At 44.2% G+C, this 22757-nt stretch overlaps 1 protein-coding gene across 1 annotated transcript in view; it reads left to right on the top strand.

Annotated features, from left to right (window-relative positions):
- Nucleotides 1-22757, top strand: part of CLSTN3 (calsyntenin 3) — a 126952-nt gene that overhangs the window by 100960 nt on the left and 3235 nt on the right. Inside the window, exons 10-17 of the mRNA XM_085619878.1 lie at nt 1291-1341; nt 2004-2161; nt 6441-6589; nt 8043-8269; nt 11241-11414; nt 15667-15812; nt 17164-17299; nt 20494-20672. Coding sequence (XP_085476004.1) covers nt 1291-1341; nt 2004-2161; nt 6441-6589; nt 8043-8269; nt 11241-11414; nt 15667-15812; nt 17164-17299; nt 20494-20672 — 1220 coding nt within the window. The remainder of the gene's footprint in view (nt 1-1290; nt 1342-2003; nt 2162-6440; nt 6590-8042; nt 8270-11240; nt 11415-15666; nt 15813-17163; nt 17300-20493; nt 20673-22757) is intronic.

The raw sequence follows: 22757 nt of genomic DNA, 5'->3' as shown, positions 1-22757 counted from the left end.
GTGGACATGCCATGTCTTTGATTTGGGTCCGTCCTCTGAACACTCCATTCTTCTTATAGTCACATGGCCAGTACTTGGGAGCCATCCGCCTCCTGTAATGTCAATATATAACTTCCTCTGAGTGGCCATTCCCCAAAATGTTAAAGGGTCAGTTACTTAGCAGGGGCCCGTGCAGGTAAGAGCGTTGGGGCGGTGGGGCCGGTTTGGGGGGATTCGACAGATGACCACGAGGGATAATTAAATAAATAATGAATCTTCCCTCTTCACCCCCATCTGGCCCACCGCTCTTACCTGCACGGGCCGCCGCTGCAGTTACTGGGAGCAGGCCTCTTCACTGATTATCAGTATATTTCTTCCTGTGATCAGGCGACCTTCCTGAATGTCAAGATGTATTTGCTGTGAGCAAACTACTTTTGTAAATGTCCTTAAATAACCTTTTGTTATTTAGCAACTTTCACTGTGTTGGAGGATCCTTTCCTGGGAGTGGGCAATTTCGTGAGATGAGAGCAAATAATAATTATCCATATTTGTAAAGCGCAAACATATCACCTCTTAAGGTTTCAAGGCACTAAGGGGCGTCGGGGAAATTAAGTGAGCTGTTGCCCAGAGTCACATGATGGTGAGCTGAGCTGCCACCGGCGCTGGGGATCAAACTGTGAGCCCCACCTCCGGAGGCAGCTGCTCTTGCCGCTGCACCACAGCTCTCACTTCCTACTTCCCTGAATGTCATACTTTAGTTTTCTGTGAGCTGGCAATTTCCAAGAATGCTAGTGGCCACCTGATCTGAGCACACCACCCTCACGTTCTGTAGGTCACATCCTGTGAATATCAGCAGTCCACTTCCTGTGCGCGGATACTCCCCTGGATAGCGACTTGTAACTTAATTTGAGCTCATAATTTACTAGAAGGTCAGTCACTCATCCCTTCTGTTTTAAACTGTGTTTGCTATTTTACTTATAGGAAAGACTTGTTAGTTAAAACAATTTACCCGTGTGTTGTTTGCACAATACTTCTGTCTTGTTTTCCCAGACTCATACGTCTGGAGAAATCCTGATTTATTTTTGCGCCATGTCATCACAATGTGCATCACTTATGGCCGCTAGACCTCATAAGGCACCTTATAACCCTAGCTCCAACCACTCCACCTCGTCGCTTCCCTCGTTTGCCCACCGCAGAGGCAGGAAAAACCAAGGGTGGAATTCTGTGCAGTGGTAATTTACAACTTTACAAATAAGGGTATGGTCTTTCCTTCAATCCTTTAAAAAATATCAAAACCATATTTTCTTGCAGATGAGAAGAAGAAAGACAAAGTCGACGAGAATTCCACTGAGGTGTTGCCAGGTGCGTAGAAGGCTGAAAAACTGGGGCCTTATCCGGCTACCTCCCTGTTCTGATCCTATGATTCCCTGCACACTGTCTAATTATCTCCCACCAGTGTTCTGCTGTCTCTTTCTCTAGCAGTCCTTTCCTTGCCCCCCGTATCTTTTTCTTCTGATCCTTTTCTTTCTCTCTCAACAACTAAATATCTTCTTGTAACTTCTACTTTACTCTTTTCTGCCTCAGTTCCTGACCACTCACACACCCCTATTTCCACACTCAGTTCCTCTGCTTGGTTCCTGACTACTCACACGCCCCTATTTTCCCCCTCGGTTCCTCTGCTTGGTTCCAGACCACTCACACGCCCCTATTTTCCTCCTCGGTTTCTCTGCTTGGATCCTGACCACTCACACACCCCTATTTCCCGACTCAGTCCCTCTGCCTAGTTTCTTACTACTCACACACCCCTATTTTTCCACTCAGTTCCTCTACTTGGTTCCTGACCACTCACAAACCCCTATTTCCCCCCTCAGTTCCTCTGCATGGTCCATGACTACTCACACGCCCCTATTTTCCACCTCAGTTCCTAAGCTTGGTTCCTGACCACTCACACGCCCCTATTTTCCCACTCAGTTCCTCTACTTCTCCCAACATTCCTTTGCTGAACCTTCTCATGCTGTTCTTAGGTGACACACGGCAGATTCAGAGGTACTTCCACGGCTACTTGTCCGGCTTTACCGTTCGTCCTGGGAAACTGGAAAGTCGAGAAGTGATAGAGTGCTTGTACGCTTGTCGAGAAGGGCTGGACTACAGTGATTTTGACAGCCTAGGGAAAGGAATGAAGGTAAGGTTCCTGTGACTATCATCAAAAGCATGGAAACTTTCAATTTCCTACATGAGCTGATGTTTTTTGTGTGATATGCTCTTTGCTTACTTTGGGGTCGATTTAGGGTTTGGTGTACAGGGTACTCCACCACGTGTGCTGAAGTGCCTTGTCTATCAAGTTTTGGTTGTCCGCTCTATTATGAGTCTAGCATCCCATGATCTTTCTGACGGTGCTGCCATACTTTCTTCACAGGACGAACCTTACTCCAATGGGCCAAAGGAGTAGGGCCATCAAAGTAAGGGCATCAGACCGCTTGCCCTATTTAGAGTAGACAGTACAATGTATTTTGTTCTGTCATCACTGCGAGGAAAAACCTGGTGGTACAGAATAGAAACAAAATTAACTGATTCACCCTGGGAGTAAACTCACAGGGTGTGGGGGAAGGGGTCGATAGTTTTTAGGTCTCGCCTGAGCCAGCGCATGTGCTGCTCTGCGAGACATTTAGTAGGTGGGTTTTTAAAGTACCGCCACAGGCTTTTGGTGGCCTAAAGCTTGCGTGCACATGAACGTGCACGCACGCAGCCGCCATCTGTCTTTCCTCCGTTGATCGCGATCACTTTCACTTTCGCAGGCCGTGTGGCCGTGTCACTTTCATGGCCGCGCGGTGTTTTTTTTCCCTATCCATACAACGCCAGATGTACAATTCCGTCGTAATTTTGTTTTCTCAAAGAAGGGCGATTCTGCAACTTATGGAAACAGTTCAGGATATTCAGGGGCGTTTGCTTCCGGGGGAATAGGGCGGTGCGTTTCAATAATATTTCGCGCCACCATTTCCGGGGTGTAGCCCTTTCTTTCAGTAACCAATTGTAGGCTTTATGCTGAGAATGAGCTACGGCTGGCTGCTCCTTTCGGTTGCCGCCATGCACTCCGGCTCATACAAAGTTTCCGATTGGCTTTCAATGTTTTCAGTTCTAGAAGTGAAGTAGAGTTGCTAGCAAAATCTGAGTGACAGGATTTTTAAGATCCTCTGTCTGGAGCTAAGTTCTTGAGGTGGCTGAGTCAAGCACATTTATTATGTGGCACGCTGCGCTAATTTGTTAGTTAACATGCTATAATGGGGTAAGATTGGTGTATTGTGGGAGTGTATTGGATTGAGAGAAGGCTGTAGGAGCGCTGTATTGTGGGAGTGCATTGGATTGAGAGAAGGCTGTAGGAGCGCTAAAGGAAATATAACCAACGCCAATCGTTGTATTTTTTGTATAGTAAAACATGTGACATTTCTATGGTTTCTATCTGTTTAGAGTGCCTTTCTACTGTCAAGTGTATCCCACTTTCTCGCATATAAATCTAAGCACTGATCGGTATCTGGATGCCTCTCTGTGAAGTTTCTGTTACTAGATCTGTGGAAAGGATAGTGACCTTTGTAGTGTCTAAGTCACTCCTGTTTGCCACTTCCCACCACTTCAGTTTCTCGCTGTTAGCCACTTGCACCATTTTCTTTAAAAATCTTCCCAAATCCTCCCATTGTCTTTTCATTCTTTTTGCATATACTTTTATCATCCCTTCACCATGCTTGCTCTCTCACACATCCACTTTCCTCCCCTGCAAATGCAGAATTTTATTTTCTTTAATTTGGTGCTGTCAGTATTTCGACAGTTGTGTACGTCCTTCACATTCTTTCACCTAAAATGGTCTTGGCAATTAGGCTTTGGCATAAGTGTCACACTTGCTGTGTGCTCTGCAATGAGGCTACGGATTGGATGGCGCCCTCTTATGGTGTGCTTCATATCTACTTTCCGCGTCTGAAGGACCCCCCTGCAGCCCTCCTCTGCCATGAGGCATACTCATTCGTAGTTCGCCTTGCGTTACCACAAAGTAATTTAATTGATGTGTTGCAATAGACAGGCAGTGTCAAAGTAGACGAGTATATCATGCCAACATCCGATTCAGGTTGTAGACGCCCATATTTTAAAGCCCGTATTTTAAAGTCCTTGGATAAGACTGGCAAATATAGTTGGTCACAAATTCAAACCCTAATAAGTGAAAATGAACTTTTGTGATTCTCTGAACATGCACAGAAAGGTTCCTGAAGATAGAGCTTAACTTTTTTACATTAACCCCTGCACACATTATCAAAAGTAACTGCGCGCAAAAAAATTAATCAATACCTTGTTTTAAACATAATAATGTATTGAAGCACTACTTTTTAAATTAATATTAGTAATTTCTACAGCTTCACAACTTTTCTGTTGTGTAACGTTTTTCTATGAGCCACAAAATGCACATTCAAACATGGTCGCCTCCTTCACACATACTGGAGTCCTCTTCGCACGCCAGTGCTGCCATCTATGTCTACGCGGAAGTCTATACCATCAACACAGTAACAACAAACACAGAGATGGATAAGATGGCTGCTGTATGTGTTCCTCTAGCACTTTTCCAATTTTTAGGCTGTTGTTCGATGATTAGGGCAACTCACCCTCTTCCTCAGATGACTTCAACTCCGTGTTGGGTGACTCTTTCCCCTGCCACGGTATCTGCCAGCTGACCTACCCACTACACACTTCTCCACAGGTGAGCTGTAAACTCTACCCCTAAGGTGCGTCATGATGACCCCCAAATCCCCCCCCTTCACTAGATGTGTCGTCCTCACTACCACAACCCCCGCCCCCTCCCTGGGCGAGAGACTAGGGTACCGCCCAACCCAATTTAAGGCAGCCTGCAAACATTGTGCAGACCAAACAGCTGGTGCAAATATAATTTTTTTGGGCTTGTAGCATCAGTGTGCTCCATCATTCAGGAGAGCGCAACAGAATGCGGTTTCCTAGTCACTCACTTGCAAACATTTAACTGTGTTCATGTTAGAGCTTTAGGTGTATCTTGCGCTCATCCAGAGAGTGACTGTTACCCTCCTTGGAATCACTTTACCCTCCCTGGAATCGCTTTACCCTCCCAAAGTGCCAAACGCTTTCCCCAGACTGGAGTGGGTGACATCCGCGTTCCAAATCTTCTGCACCTTCCAAAAAGCGGTTGATCTACGTTAAATGTAATCGGATTGTCTGCCGCAAATGCTTGAGGTCACCTTCTTTGAGTGTTGTGGGCTTAGGTTGATCACTGTACTGCAGGTTATTACGGACACCGTATCTAGTCCTTACATTTCCAGTCACAAATCATTGATTTTAGATGTGTTAGCAGTCTAATTCGTTCAGTTGAAGTATAACAAGACTTAAGCATCCAGAACCATAAACTGTGGCCTTAATAATCTGGAGGGAAGTGGTCATCCTAGTTGCACTGCCTAGTGGGGCTGGTAATTGCCAGGACTTCCATTACAAATGTAAGGATTATCGGTGTTTCTCAGTGTGACTGCCAGTGTACCTGTCTTAATAGGGCGATTAACCACGGGGCAAAAGGGATACCTGTGCTTGAAGTGTACCTATTTTATTTTTTAAGTTTTAAATCGTGGAAACCACATCACTTTCAACAACAGAAAGCTTAAACAAGCATTGGCATAGCCAATAGGTCTTGCTTTTGGGACCTTATAAGTATATAGATATGCAGCACAATATCCTTGGTGCAACAACATCAACTTTTGCATGGCTAAACACTTATAAGGTCCCAAAAGCGAGACCTATTGGCTATGCCAATGCTTGATTGTTTTTCAATAACAAACTCCCACTGACCAAAGTGCAGTGCCTTCAAAGTAACAGCCACAGCGACAGCTCCTCTAAAGGCACAGAGATCCCTACTGGGCTGGCCGGGAGCTCTAAATATGGAGAGCATTATTCTGCCAGGGTGACTGGGGTAATGACTTCAACCATCCGAGCAAACGAGCAGGCCTCCTGCCAAAATTTAAATCGGTAGATTTGTAACCTCTATACCTGCGTTCTTCTCTTTCTTTCTCACGTCCAAATATAATTTTTACCTTGTGTATGCATAACATTCACTTTGCTTCTTCTTCCTTTCTGTTTAATTTTCAATTTTTTGTAGTGGTTTCTTATTGCTTGTACTCAAACCCTTGTTTCCTCTCCCTTTTTGATGTTCATGTTTCCCTCTCTCTTGCTCGCCTTGCTATCTTTTCATCTTTTTTCTTCTCATGCCTCCTGTCTTTACCTTTGTTCATATCCCATTCCCTCACTTTTCCCTTTTATCCCTTTTTTTACTCTTTTATGTCATTTTCCCTTTGCCATTCCCACCTTCTCGCCTCTCTCTAAGTTTCTACCTACCTTATCTTTGGCCTTTCTTCACCCACACTTCTTTTGATTCCCTTTTCTCTCCTCAACCTTGGTACCCCCTGCAGGTGCACGTGAACCCCTCCCAGTCCTTGCTGACCCTAGAGGGGGACGATGTGGAAACCTTCAACCGAGCGATTCAGCATGTGGCTTACATGAATTCCCTTCGCTTCGCCACGCCTGGGGTGCGACCTCTGAAGCTCGCCACCACAGTCAAGTAAGTACAGTGGAATACTCACCAATCCCTGAGACCCAAACACCTGTAACGCGATCAGGGAACGGTGGAAAGTGAGAACAGGGACAGCAAATCCTGTTATTGGATACAATCCATGGGATAAACCTGAGAACATAATGTCTTCCTAGACATGGCACTGAATCAAAGAAATGTGAGCCCAATGTTTATAAAGAATGTCAAGGGAGTGAAATAAGGTCAGCTGAGTGAGGGAAGCAGCCAGGGAACCGGTAAAAGAACAAGGTAAAGAAGCAAGAAAGAGAGGAGAGCCAACAGAGAAGAAGCGGAATCATAAATAAGTGACGCAGTGAGAAATAGAGCTGCAAATTAGAGAGATGAACCAGGGATGAGAACAATGAAGGTTAGAGAGCCAGGTAGGGAAGGAAGTATCAGGAAATAAGGAGGTAGTAGCAGGGTCAGGCGAACATGAAGGAGAACAGAATAAGAGAGGAAAAAAAGTGGGGAGAGAAGGTGGCAACACATTCGAAAATAATGAAGAGCATGGGAGGAAAGACTACAGCCAGGTAATATAAAGCAGAACAAAGAAAGTGCATCAGAAGAAGAAATAGGGCAGAAAGAAACAAAAAGAAGGACGAGGATGCAAAAGAAGGGGAGAGAAAAGGAAATAGTAACAAGAATGGGGATTATAGCTAAAAGAGGGAGGGACAGAGCTTGAAACAGAAACAGTCACGAGGATAAGAACAATACAGGAAACGACAGAGCCTGAAACATGAGGATCGCCATGGTAAGAGAAACAGGGAGGGCTAGAGCAGAGACAGGAAGAAGTTTGGGGATAGGACTGAGTAACATAGAGCTAGAGACCAGAGGAGCCTGAATGAGACCAACAGTGGAAGGGGTAAATTCATGATACATCTTAGAAACAAAAGAAGAAGTAAAATTAACTAAGTTATAGATACAGGAAACTGTCAGGAAAACAAGTGGTGCAAAATAAAGAGAGATGTATAGATCCAGGGAACAGGAAAAGAGGAAAAGCAAGAGAGGTGGATTAGAGCGAGGTCGCAGGATGTAGAACCAGGAATAAGTGCAACAGATGGACATATAAAGGCAGGAACAGGCATAGTAGAGATCAACATGTGTAACGGAAGAGACAAAAAGACCAGGGAACACGACTGAGAACCATAAACAGAAGAAGCAAGAAAAGGAGCAGCAGCATGTGGAACTTAGACAAACAGCAAGGGAACCAGAAAAAGGGTAACAAAGTTAGAAATAGAGTGAGGAAATAGTCCAGCGATTCACCAGTGAGGAGGTGAGAAAAAGGAATAGAAATAAGGAACAGAAGAACAGACATGAGTGGGGGGACAATACCAGGATAGGAGCCTCATGTCCTTCAGCTTTGTTTCCACCCAGTCATCCTCTGGTCTTGGTCTCCATAAACATCTCTTTCTCTCATTCTTCTCTTCACCATTTTCCCTGACAGGTGTTTCAGTGAAGAGTCCTGTGTTTCCATCCCACCAGTGGAGGGGTACGTGGTTGTACTGCAGCCAGATACCCCACAAATCACGTTGAGCGGGAACAACCACTTTGCCCGATCCGCTTCTGAGTTTGAGGCCCAGGATGGTGTGGCATTGTTTCCGGAGCTGCGTATAACTTGCTCTATCTCACACCAGGTGGAGCCCAAGAAGGACGACAGCTGGTCTGGTACAGGTAATTTGGAGTCATATCGTGAAGCATGAAGTCACACCACAGTCTGGGAAGTCACACATCCAAACATTATTTCAAATCGACTGCCCGGGAATAACACTCTCAAGGGGTGTTGTGTTTAGTTCTCAGTCTTCCTTGTACCTTCTTCTCTACTACTCATTGCTGATCCAGCACATACTGCTCTCTTTTCCAGTCTTCCATTGCCTTTTTCCCTCTATTTTAGGCCTTGGTGTTCAACCAGGTGCTTAGCACTTAGCCCTGCAGGAATCTGACACAAACCCTAATTGCAGGCACTCCTACTTGAACAGTAAATGTATCCCCTTACTTGATAAGTTGTTATATATTGATTGGCTCGGCTTAGCATTATGTTCTAACAAGCTAAACATAAATTTCCCTTTTCAAAATAATATCAGATTTATTTTAGTCTTCCAGCTCTAGCTTCAAAGACACACCAGCTATTTCAACATTCCCCACCACGTGCTGTAGATGTAGTTTCTCAGTTTGTCTGGGGAGACCGATATTCCACTTCTTTGATACCACGTTTGCTCTCGGCATGGCCGATGATTTGGGGTAATGTACTCATTAATAAGCATTCCTCTATGACTGGCTCACTAGAACTCCCAGTCTTGCTATGAGCATTTCAGTTTCCATAGACAAGACGCCCATCTTCTAAACCTATAAAAGTTGTTGGATTGCTTTGCCCAACAACCCACTTGATGGTATACTTAGCTTAGGCACAGCTCCCATCCTGATATGATTTTTCATAATCATTATTTTATCACTGGCCAGATCATTCATTGCACCAAGATTGTTTTTTTAGTAATGAACCACAATGACCTTTATAGAGGCATGGACATCCCTGAGTAATTCATATTTTCAAATAGATATCAATACCATCAGGTGTCCTTCCTTTTTCTACCCATGGTGACACATTATTTACAGGAACATGATCTGTGCTTTTGTAGAATGTGTTTCTAATCCCAAAATTGCCCTTTTTTATGCATCTCTGCAACATCAATTGTTCTGGATATATACTGGAAGGACAGTTCACTGTTTTCACACACAGCCCAGAGGATAATCAGATCTCATGTCTTCATTTGTGACATATTTAGTCTGAGGGATTTTAAATATCCTCCCTTCTGTATTCTCGGGTCTTGGGGAGGTGTGTACAACTTGAAAACCATTTACAGGCATGTGGGAGTATCCAAAAACAGATTTGATTCCTAAAACAAATCTATTCCCTGAACCAGAAGCCAAGGAAAGCTTTTGCTGACCTGTCTCACATGTAGTTATCATACTTCTTCAGGCCAGAGCTACTTTGATTGACACATTCTTTGTCCTGTGAACTTCTACTGAACCGTACAAAGCATTACAGCCATCAAGGCAGGAGGTGACCCTGGCCCCTTCTGAGAAGTGCGGTAAATCATTCAGAGTGAAGGAACAAAATACTGCGCTTTATATATAGTTGTTATTTATAAATGTAACATTCTGTTGATCAATAATTTTAACCACAGAGGATCAGATTCTGCTGACATGTACCATAGCTAATCCCATGTCAGGGACCTGAAGGCTAGACCCTTAGCAAAAACCAAAGGAAATGATGGACGGAGTGTTGAACATTGCAAGCACTCACCCCCAGTCAACTGATCTGGGTTTAATCCATCACCGTTCTTTAGCCCACTCTGCCACCCCAGTTCAGACACGGCCATATGCAAATCAGTCTGACCCTGTGCCTCATGGGAACAGTCCAGCCCGAACTGCCAAGCCATGTCTTCCCTGGACCGGAAACAAGCTTCCTAGGACCGGTTTCTGGCATTTCAGCCGTCTTCAGCCAGGCTTGCTTGAATCCAGTGGCAAAGTGAGCAAGGGACTCACGTCTGAGCATACCCTGCCAACTTATGGCGAACAAAGCAAAAACCAAAGGTGATGGATTAAACCCAGATCAGTTGACTGGGGGTGAGTGCTTGCAATGTTCAACACTCCGTCCATCATTTCCTTTGGTTTTGGCTAGAGCCTTAACCACAACTTTGAAGCTGCTACAAAGCAGTATGAGGGATCTCTACAAATCCCCAATGAGCTAAAGCAAATACCAGCATTACTAAGAGCAGCCTTTCCATGCTTCACTAGACAAGGTTTGCATTTAAGATTAAAAAAAAGACAAACATTGTGAGATGTTTTAATGAGTACTAATAACATTTTGAATTTTTGTGGAATCAGATGTCTTATTAATCCACACATATCATTTTATTGACTAGAATTCTTAATGTTTTTGGGCAATACGACCTGGAGGCTGGTGGGTATCTGCTGTATTTGTGTACTTACATTATCTCAAATGAGAACATAGTCAGTGGAGTTTGTTTAATTGTCTTTATTCAGGTTAATCATCTAACAAGATTAGAGCAATGTATTTACTAAGCCACTGGTCAAATTTAACTTAGAATGTTTGATAGATTCCACCCATGAGTATCTGTGCAAATGGTTCTCAAATTTATGAGTCAATTTATTTATTGTGAAATGTGCTACATCCATACTACACCCTTGTCCCAAATCATTCTTATTACTAAGGTCCACTTTTGTACAATGACTTCATAACTGTCCACAAAAGAATTCCTTATGTTCATTGTATCGAACACTATCGGGGCTCCCATCTACCTTACAGCACTTATCATCTCATCACCACATTATATTTATAAATCCCATCAAGGTTTCATCTGCACCGGAAATATTCCCTGAACTTGAAGGTTAAGTGGTACCGACTTGGACTTCAAGAGTATTTGTAATGGATATAATTTCACAATAGGTCATGAAAACAATTGTAAGATCAACACCATATCTCTATAATCGTTACATTGGTGGGTAAAGTGGGATTAAGTCCCCTTTTAGTAGTCTTGGTTGTGTCGGTGCATTCCCTGTGAGATGGTACAGTGGGATAAGTGACCAGAGTTTGTCAATTTTATTTTTGTTTCCTCTGCAGTAACGGACACTCGGATGTCAGATGAAATTGTCCACAACTTGGACAGCTGCGAAGTCTCACTAGTTGGAGATGACTTGGACCCTGAGAAAGAAAAACTGCTGTTGCCGGATGTGGCCAGCTTGCAGCAAAGGGGACTTGAACTGATCAACACATCCGCCTATGTCTCCGTTTCAGGTTAGCTCCACCGAACTTCTTTGATACATCTGTTACCAGCACACTGGTGGAATTTATACTAAGCTGTACGGTGAAGGACAGGGGAACAACACCTTACTTAAACATTATGGGCCTGATACATGAAGGTATACTCACACTTTTGAGTACATTTACTACTTTTCTGTATTCACAAACTATGTGCGGAGTTTTACAATTCCACTCTCCCTATAGTTATGTGTGCGGAGTTCTTTGCACCCCAAGACTGTGCAATCGGGGCTTAGAACTTTGTACACATAAGTATAGGCAGTGCAGAGTCATAAAACTCTGCACATAGTTTGTGAATACTGAAAAGCAGTAAATGTACACAAAAGTGTAAGTCTACCTTTGTGAATTAGGCCAATATTATCCGTTCTGCAGCCAGTTATGGTCTTCAATTCTTATAACCTGCTGCCTCTTTCAGGAGTGATTGCATTGTGCCGCATAGGACCAGCCACCCGACCTGTTCCTCCCTATATTCATACCCTTCATGGTGAGGAGAGGCTGCACACTCTAGCCCTTCATGGTATATTTACAAGCAGCCACCAATTCCAAAGTGGAGAGGATGTAGCCTCATGGATAGGGCGGTCGATCGCTAATCTGGGGAACCGGCTTCGAGTGTCGGCAATGACAATCAACATTCTGTATCAATAAAATCAGGAGGCACTGTTCCATCAGAGGGGTGCGAGTAGTCACCCACTCATCAACATTCTGTGCCTACAAAAAATGTATGTGCCCTTGTGTAACGCAACTAGTGCTCATGTAAAGCGATCTGATACTTTCACGTCAAGTTTGCGCTATATAAAACTATGAGGAAAAAAAGTCAGTGCCATGGCTCTAAACGATGTCTCCCATGTGGTCAGTAAAGGGTGAAACTGTAGCATACACTTCCTAGGGTAGGTTAACTTGTAGTTAGCCAAGCAGAGAAGTTATGCTATACTTTTCAGGTGGAACTCACAACTTGTAAGCAAAAGGCTGGAGTTATTTTATATTTCTTGGAAAGAAGGGTCTCAACGACAGATAGGCAAAGGTCCAGTAAGTCACAAACATGGATGTCTGTTTGGCGTAGCAGCTCTTATCCATGGCTCCCCCTTGGTATCTCTGGTACTGCCTTTGCTGCCGCTGGCCTGAGGCCATGAAGATAGCAGCAGAACAGAAAGTAAATAAGGTTCAAAGAGCTGTGTGTTGTTTCTACTCCTTATCCTGCCTTTAGCCACTCAGCAGCACATGAGAGGTTGTAGAGAGGTGAAGGTTACACAAGGGTTCAACCCTTTGATCTTTTTGGAAGGTAAAGGGCATGTGATCTCATTTCCACTGCTTGTGCCATTTTGGTGAATGAACATCCTTGGCACAGTTACCTTACAAAAGCCCCAAACCACTCTCAGTATATAGACAAAGAAGCCTGGATTGTCTTCTAGGACAAGGCTGCACATAAAGTAACACCAGGGAAGATGTATGGAAACAATACACAGAGGTGAAATGAGAAGAACACTTGCACTAAAAACCTACTTTCTCTTTGCTGATCTTGTAGCAGGCGTCCGTCAGATTATATGCCACTTAATTTGATGTACATACTGGTCAGGGACGGACTGGCTGTAGCGGGCACTGGGCATTTCCCAGGAGGGCCGGAAGGGTGGGGGCCGGTTTTGGACCGGTGGGGGCTGGATTTGTTACTGGGGACGGTTTTGCAGCAGTGCTGCAAAATCGGCCCTATGTAACAAAAGTGCAGCAGCAGTGTTCCCGTCAATGTGATAGAATCTCTAGCTGCACTCACTGGTAGTACCTGATAGAATCTCAGTGCATTCACTCAGGGGCAGAGTCCGTGCTATAGTATCTGATAGGATTTCCAGCTGCATTCACTCAATAGCTCAGGCCATGCTAACGCACCTGATAAAATTTGCAGCTGCACTCAGTCAGGGACAGAGTATATGCTATAGCGCATGTTAGAATCTCCGGTTGTGCTCTCATGGTAACAAGGTCAAACCTAGAGTACCTTATAGAATCTCTGGCTGCACACACTCAGAGGCTGAATTCAGACCATAGTACCTTGTGTAGTCTCCAGCTCTGTTCACTCAGGGACATGGGCAAGCCTATACCAGATAACATTTCTGCCTGCACTCACTCAGAAGCAAAGTCCATGCTATAGCACCTGATGGAATCTGCAGCTGTACTCACTCTGAGGCAGGGTATATAGACCATGGTGCATGTTAGAATCTCCACCCATGGTGTTGTATCTGACAGAATTTTCAGTAGCACTCACTCAGGGGAAGAGTCCATGTTGTAGTGTGTGATAGAATCTCCAGCTACACTTACTCTAGGGCAGGGTCCTTACAAGAGTACCTGTAAAATCTCCATCTGCTCCCGCTCAGGAGCAGGCCTGTGCTAAAGTATCTGATGGAATCTCCAGGTGTGCTGACTCAGGGACAGAGTCCATGCTACTTTCTGTGATAGCATTTTCAGCTGCACTCACTCAGGGCAGTGTCCATGCTTTAGTACCTGTTAGACTCTCCAGTTGCACTCACTCAGGGATAGAATCCAAGCTACAGTATATAATAAAATCTCCAGATGCACTCACTCAGAGGTAGAAGCCAAGCTTCAGTATGTGATAGAATTTCCAGATGCACTCACTCAGGGGTCCATGCTAGAGTGTGATAGTATTTCCAGCTGTAGTCACTCAGTGGTCCATGCTAGAGTGTGTGATAGAATCTCCAGCTGCAGTCACTCAGGGGTCTATGTTAGAGTATGTGATAGTGTCTCTAGCTGCACTCACTCAGGGGTCTATGTTAGAGTATGTGATAGTGTCTCTAGCTGCACTCACTCAGGCTTAGGATTAATGCTAGAGTGTGTGAGGATAGAATCTCCAGCTGCACTGACCAAGGGGCATGGTCTATGCTATAGGACCTGTTAGACTCGAGCTGCGCTGACTCAGGGCTAGGGTCCATGCTAAAGTGTGTTGTAGTATATCCAGCTGCCCTCACTCAGGGGTGTATGCTAGAGTATGTGAGAGCATCTCCAGCTGCAGTCACTCAGGGGTCTATGCTAGAGTATGTGATAGTATCTCTAGCTTCACTCACTCAGGCTTAGGATCCATGCTAGAGTGTGTGATAGAATCTCCAGCTGAACTGACCGAGAGGCATGGTCTATGCTATAGCACCTGTTAGATTTGAGCTGCACTGACTCAGGAATAGGATCCATGCTAAAGTGTGTGATAGTATCTCCAGCTGCACTCACTCAGAGGTCTATGCTAGAGTATGTGATAGTATCTCCAGCAGCACTCACTCAGGCTTAGGATCCATGCTAGAGTGTGTGATAGATAGTGTCTCCAGCTGCACTCACTCAGGGGTGTATGCTAGAGTATGTGATAGAATCTTCAGCTGCACTCCCTCGGGGCAGGGTCTATACTATAGCATCTGTTAGACTCTCGAGCTGCCCTCACTCAGGGGTAGGATCCATGCAAGAGTATGTGATAGTATCTCCAGCTGCACATACTCAGGGGTCCATGCTAGAGTATGTGATAGAATCTCCAGCTGCACTCACTCAGGGCAGGGTCTATACTATAGCATCTGTTAGACTCTCGAGCTGCCCTCACTCAGGGGTAGGATCCATGCAAGAGCATGTGATAGAATCTCCAGCTGCACTCACTCGGAGCAGGGTCTATACTATAGAATCTGTTAGACTCTCGAGCTGCACTCACTCAGGGGTAGGATCCATGCAAGAGTATGTAATAGAATCTCCAGCTGCACATACTCAGGGGTCCATGCTAGAGTATGTGATAGAATCTCCAGCTGCACTCACTCGGGACAGGGTCTATACTATAGCATCTGTTAGACTCTCGATCTGCACTCACTCGGGTAGGATCCATGCAAGAGTATGTGATAGTAACTCCAGCTGCACTCCCTCAGGGGTCCAAGCTAGAGTATGTGATAGTAACTCCAGCTGCACTCACTCAGGGGTCCAAGCTAGAGTATGTGATAGTATCTCCAGCTGCAGTCACTCAGGGTGAGGGTCTGTGCTATAACACAGGTTGAAATTTCCAGCTGTGCTCACTCAGGGACCATGTTATGGCTATAGTACATGATAGAATCTCCAGCACCACTCACATAAGGACATGGTTCGTCATTCTTCAAGACGTGTCAGTCATAATTTTCTCTCATCAAGAAGATTCTCCAGCTATCAATGAAGGAGTCAATGTCACCTGTTTCTTATACAGACTCTGCCTTTCTTTTCCTATTTCCAGGTGTGGAGACTATAGCGGTCTATGAGGAGATTTTGAGGCAGGTGCGCTACCATATCAGCCACGGGGTGGCGCTGTACGAGAGGAAGTTCCACCTATCCTGCACCGAGATGAACGGTCGCTACTCCAGCAACGAGTTTACAGTTGAGGTACTTTCCAAATATCTGTGATACTAATAATGATGAGGAAGTGGCAAAGAGGTGGGAACAAGCTTTATCAGAAGAGCATTTGGTGTGAGAGGTCAGAAAGCCAGTGATGAATGTGCATGTAGACTGAGCACCCTTCTGGACGCAGGGGAGGGAAATTCCTCCAGGACGGTGTCCCATTGGATGAGTGATTTAAGCATAATTGTTCTAAAGTTGTTTCTCCAGCTGGGGCATCTGAGATCAAGGCGATATCTTGCTGCATTCACTTAATAGTCCGTCCATAAAATTCAAGATGGTGGTTTAGGTTTGCCTGATGGCCATTTTGTTGGTGCAGCCATAAGGTCAGTAAGGTAGATATTTCAGTTAGTTCAGCCAGGCAGGTCCAGGTTAAAGCCAGTGCATATGGTTCAGTTTGCAGCTCAGGATGATGGATAGTGGAGATGGGTGAGATATACATGTTAACACGGTAGACCACGTTAGGGTGCCAGCCATGTAGGTCCAAATAAGGGCCATCCCTGTATTTCAGCCAGACATGTCTGGATGACCCATCTCCCTTGGTTCAAGAATGCAAGTCAATAGGGTAGACCTCTCTGTTGATTCTGCCATGAGAATGAGGATGAAGGCCAGTGCAGATTTCTTAAAGATAAAGGCCACTCCGTCCCGGGGGGCTCAGTAATGGAGGTGAGGTTTGTGGACCTTGTGCAGGCAGCAGCCATCCAGGTCAGCTTGCGATACATCTTGGATAGTTTAGCATTAACCTCTGAGCCAACCACCAAGGTTTAAGTGCATAGATAGCTCTTGCCTTCAAACCTCACCAGCTATTCATGGTTTCCCAGAGGAAGGCTGGCATGCACATCTTGAGATTTCCCTACTGCCTTTTACGGTCCTCAAGGACTTGATCGTGGTCAGCCCTATATACCAAATGTCTCTATAGGGCTCTCGAATTGTGCAAGAAAGCAGCCAGGGAGTGTGGCCAGCAAAATTCACAAGTAATGGTAGGTGCTGCTGCTGATAGCCCTGCTTGATGGCAGGCTTGTGGATTAATACAATCCTTACAGGTTTAAATCCTGCCAGGTTGACGCACCATGTCATTCTCCAGAGGACCATACAATGTATACTACTGATTCTGGTAACAATAATAAACTGTTACATAGAGCCAAGCACTGCCTTGGGATGAACGTGTGCTCTCCAATGACATTTCACATTATGTTTAGTAATGTCAGTGAAATGGGAGGGAACTGAAACTCAACAAACTTGAAAAACAAATTCTGTTACGTAAACCCCTCTGTTCCCCCATCCTCTCTCTTCTTCCATTACCTCATTGCTTTCACCCGTCTCTCTTTCGCCTCTGCAGGTGAACGTTCTTCATAGTATGAACCGAATCGCCCACCCAAACCACATGATGTCTGCCCAGCAATTCGTGCATGGTGGTCACCAACTGCCCCCTGAGCTCTCTGGACACAATCTGGCAAGCACTCACCGCAACTCCAGTACGTGATCTGGGCACGAGAACTGAAGGGTGCAGGGATGGGAGTAGAGGTACCACGTACTGGACTGCAAGTGAGGATGGAATCCTCCTACAGATGTGGGTTGGATTAGTTGGCGTCTAAGGGGCATGTGGTATCCCAAGGGAGGTATGTAGATTTTGTCTCATTTGTATGAAACGGAGTCCTCAGTGAGGTTTGGAGTCGAGACCTCCTGGTGACGTGCTGCCCTAGGGGAGAGTTGGTGTAGGTGTCTCCTCTTTGTGATGTGGTGTCCTCCATGGAACAGGCTATTCTAGGGGAGGGTTGTATTAGGTGTCTCTTCCAGGTGACATTTGGTCCTAGGGGAGGTTTGAAACAGGTTTCTCCTCTGGGTTATGTGTCCAAGAGGAGGTTTGAAGCATGTGTCCCTTCTGTGTGCCATGGTGAAGTAGGAGAGGTTTGGAGTATGTGTTTCCTCTAGGTGATGTTTAGTCCTGGATAAAGTTTCAGAAGACTTCTCCACTAGATGATGTTGTGCCACAAGGGTGGGTTTCAATAGGGGTCTCCTTTAGGTGAGATGGTGTCATCGGGTCCTAAGGGAGGGCTAGTGAATGTGAAATGGTGTCTTAGGAGAGGTTTGGAATCTTGATCTCTTACTGGGTCCTATGGGTGGTTGGGAGAAGGGGTATCTTCTAGGCGATGTAGGGGAGCATGTTTCCTTCAGGTGAAGTGCTTTCCAAATTGAGGTTATCAGTAGTTGTCTCCTCTAGGTGATGTTGTGTCCTAGGGAAAGCTTAAAGCAGATGTTTCTTTCATACGACAAAGCATTGTACAGGAGGCTAGAAGCATGTGACTGCTCCAGGTGACATGGAGCACTGGCGTAGGTTTGGTGTAGGTGTAGGTGTTCCTCTAGGGGATGTTGTAGCCTGGGGAGTGTTTGAGTGGGTGTTCCTTGGAGAATTATGGCCTGTGGTGTCCTAATGAAAGTTTCACATAGACATCTCCTTTAGCTGCATTTTGTCTTCGTCTAGGCGCTAAGACAAACAGGATAGTAGTAGAAAGCTGTTAAACTGAAGAAGGAAGAAACCATGTTTTAAGTCCTTCTGGAAGAAAATGATGATACGAAAGACAGAGAGGAGAGGGAAGTTGGCTCCTGTATTTGGGAGCCAGACGTGAACAAGCACTGACAAAGTCAATGGATCTGGTTTGCTTTTTCAGTTTTCAGACCGACCTATTGGCAGTCATTTTTAATTTTAAACCAGATCTGTTGGTTTTGTACAGCTGCCAGAACACTGGCTTTGCATTTCAGCAGCAACATGGCAGTGGTAGCAGAGGTCTGCCAGACATGCTGAATCTTATCATCGGCCCTGCGGCTAAACAGGGTTAATATGGGCTCCATATGGTATCACAAGCAATCATTTTTTTATGGAAAGTGAGCAAATAAGTCGTGCACTAAAAAATAGCAAAAATATGTGTATTACAATACATATTTAAGAAAAATAATTGAATGTGACAAAGAGTTTGAGGATTGAGTGTACTTTTCTGACGCAAAATAGTCCCTAATGCATTCCAATGGAACCCCTTACTGGGAGATGGACAGATACATGAAACAGCCAATAGCATGAAGTCAGAATGTATGCTCATCAAGGGTGTTCCAAGATGTGATTGATGTTGGTATCAAAACAAAGGGGAGTGATCGAAACAATTCGGTGGTTGTAGGGGCTGACCCAAAGGTCCCTCCATGTATCTTGTAAACAATAGGTGTTGCAGAGAGATGTGCTGTGAAGCCGGTGCTAAAAAGCATTCCCACCACCATGAGTTTACCAAAACTTAAGGTCACAAAAAGTTGGCAGGTGCCAATTTCACTGAGCAAAAAGAGTTCTGAAAATAAATACGGTCCTTTCTGAAAACTCCTCAATGGCAAATGCGGAGAGCTTTCAATATCAAGTGCTTTGTTATTGGAATAAAGGACCTGATTTAGAGGCTGGCAGGCAGTGTACCCTGCCACAAATGCAATGGAGTACCCTGTCCACCAAACTCCTGGTCTACCTGCCTCATTTGGAGACTAGCAGACAATAAGCTTTCTGTTGACTGGGCCCCCGTTGCATCCATTGACTGAAAGCTTCAGAGCCTGATGAAGTTGGGGGAAGGCTATAAACCGTTCCCCCTATTTAGGGTGGTTGGTGTAGTTTCCTTTTTTCTGTCTGTCACCCTTAGGTAAAACCAGGCAGTGAGGGACAGAAAAATCACACAATAACCCCTTACTCTGAGAGAAATAAACCTGCTTTGTGAGTTTGTTTCTGAAAAACAAAAAAAATACTAAAAGTTTGTTGAACAGCTGTCAAAACTGACGGCAGCTGTCCACAGAACGTTTTGTACCTTGAAGAGAACCACCTTGATGGCAGTCCTATCTAGGTACAGTGATGACTGGGCTGAGGGTCATCTCTAACTTTGGCACACAGCAGTCCATCAGGATGGAGGAGATAAGGTCCTCCACCACTCTGACGAACGGAGTACCATCCACCAAAACCTTAATCAGGCCTTCAGATTCTTCCACATTTTGTTGTGTCCTAGTGGTTGTTCTTCACACATGTTGGTAACCTAACAGTTTTCATGGCTTCAGTGCCCCCTTTTAGAAGACATATCAGACCTGAAGTTGGCAGCTGCTGCCATTAATAGCAGACCGAAGGTTGGCATTTGTTGATGTTGGCACGTCTAGGAAACCCCATTTTAGCAGCCATTGGCATGAACTGTGCAAACTGTATCATAAACCAAGAGCAGACATAGCATACCCTTTGTTAGCAGGTTGAGTACACCCTTTGTTGTTGGCCTTGCAGCAGTAAAAAAAATCTGGGTTGGCAGTGGTTTGGTGGGTAGAGCACATCTAGTATTGACAGGCATAGCATATCTTTTGTTGGTAGTTGGTAGTGAGCATGCATAGTAAATCTTATGTTGTCAGCCTTTGGGAGGAAAAGCAAAACCTGTGTTGACAACACATCATGTCAGTGGTGGAAAGCATTGGCTGGCATAGCAGACATGTGTTGGTAGATCCCTATACCATGGGGCTAATGACAATATATTGTAAAGTTCTGGGTTTCTCACCTTTGCTTGGCTACTAGTAAGAGCTAGCCCTTTTTGGTTGTAGGATTGAGTGTTTATATTTCTTCCTAATATTATCTCTATCTCTTTCTTTCTATCTCGCTCCTCGCCATTTTCAGTGGTCCCCAGTGCAGCCACCATCATCATTGTTGTGTGTGCGGGATTCTTGGCATTGATGGTGATACTGGGTATTGTCCGTATTCATTCTATCCACCGGCGCGTGGGCCTGGCCGGAGGCAAAGAAAGTGAGATGTTCTGGGACGACTCAGCCCTGACAATCACCGTGAACCCTATGGAGGTAAGGGGAGCATGCACAAATTAGGAAACATCAGAGATTCACACGAATACGCATGTACTGAGAAGAAAATTTATGGCAATGCTCACATATGCACACACAAAGAAGATAACAGGGACACAGCGATAAACAAGTCCTAAGGTCCCAATTGCTACCAGGAAAAAACCCTGTTTTGGGTTTACACTGAAGTTTGTTCTCGAAACGAGATTATGAACTGTGCTGAAACGTTGAAACTTTGAAATCGCAGGGCTGTCAGTGTAAATTGTAATATAGAATAACATGCACTATTTGCACTATATAGTTGGGTGCAAATTGGACACTCACTAATTCATTGGGAGATGATTTCATTGAAGTTTACAAATATCAAAACTATGGGAGGGGCTTCATAGAATCATACAAATATACAGGCTGTAGTGATGATTTCATAGAAGCGTACAAATATACAAATTCTAGTGGGGATTTCATAGAAGAATAGACATATACTGACTCTAGTGGGGATTTAACAGAAGCATACAAATATACGACTCTAGTGGGGATTTCATAGAAATGCACAAATATACGACTCTAGTGGGGATTTCATAGAAGTGTACAAATATACAGATTCTAGTGGGGATTTCATAGAAGCATACATATATACAGACTCTAGTGGGGATTTCATAGAAGCATATAAGTATACAGATTCCAGTGGGGAGTTCATAGAAGGGTATATATTTACAGATTCTAGTGGGGATTTCATAGAAGCGTACAAATATACAGACTCTAGTGGGGATTTCATAGAAGCGTATAAATATACAGATTCTAGTGGGGATTTCATAGAATCATACAAATATAAGACTGTAGGGGGATTTCATAGAAGCGTACAAATATACAGATTCTAGTGGGGATTTCATAGAAACATACAAATATACAGATTCTAGTGGGGATTTCATAGAACGATGCAAATATAAGACTCTAGGGGGATTTCATAGAAGCGTACAAATTTAAGACTAGAGGGATTTCATAGAAGCATACAAATGTAAGACTCTAGGGGGATTTCATAGAAGCGTACAAATATACAGATTCTAGGGGGGGATTTCATAGAAGCATACACATATACAGACTCAAGTAGGGATTTCATAGAAGCTTGCAAATATACAGATTCAAGTAGGGATTTCATAGAAGCGTGCAAATATAAGACTCTAGAGGGATTTCATAGAAGCATACAAATATAAGACTCCAAGGGGATTTCATCAAAGCGTACAAATATACAGATTCTAGTGGCGATTTCACAGAAGCATACACATATACAGACTCAAGTGGGGATTTTTAAAGAAGCGTCTAAAGATAAGACTCTAGAGGGATTTCATAGAAGCGTACAAATATAGAGATTCTACTGGGGATTTCATAGAAGCATAGACATATACAGACTCAAGTGGGGACTTCATAGAAGCGTGCAAATATAAGACTCTAAGGGGATTTCATAGAAGCGAACAAATATAGAGATTCTACTGGGGATTTCATAGAAGCATACACATATACAGACTCAAGTGGGGATTTCATAGAAGCGTGCAAATATAAGACTCTAGTGGGATTTCATAGAAGCGTACAAATATAAGACTCTAAGGGGATTTCATCGAAGCGCACAAATATACAGATTCGAGTGAGGATTTCATAGAAACATACAAATATACAGTCACTAGTAGGGATTTCATAGACACGTACAAATATAAGACTCTAGGGGGATTCCATAGAAGCGTACAAATATACAGATTCTAGTGGGGATTTCATAGAAACATACAAATATACAGACTCTAGTAGGGATTTCATAGACACGTACAAATATAAGACTCTAGGGGGATTTTATAGAAGCGTAAAAATATAAGACTCTAGGGGGATTTCATAGAAGCGTACAAATATAAGACTCTAGGGGGATTTCATAGAAGCGGACACATATAAGACTCTAGGGGGATTTCATAGAAGCGTACAAATATAAGACTCTAGGGGGATTCTATTGGGGATATACTGATCCAGAGATTACCACTGGGCTGATGATGATCTCTAAATCTGCCAGGCGGTTTTCTATCAGTGTGTCGGGTGTAATGTCTTCAA

The sequence above is a fragment of the Triturus cristatus genome, chromosome 7 (genome assembly GCF_964204655.1).
Source record: "Triturus cristatus chromosome 7, aTriCri1.1, whole genome shotgun sequence".
NCBI lineage: Eukaryota > Metazoa > Chordata > Amphibia > Caudata > Salamandridae > Triturus > Triturus cristatus.
Note: the sequence above shows the minus strand (reverse complement) of the source record. Positions and strands in the feature narration are given on the sequence as shown.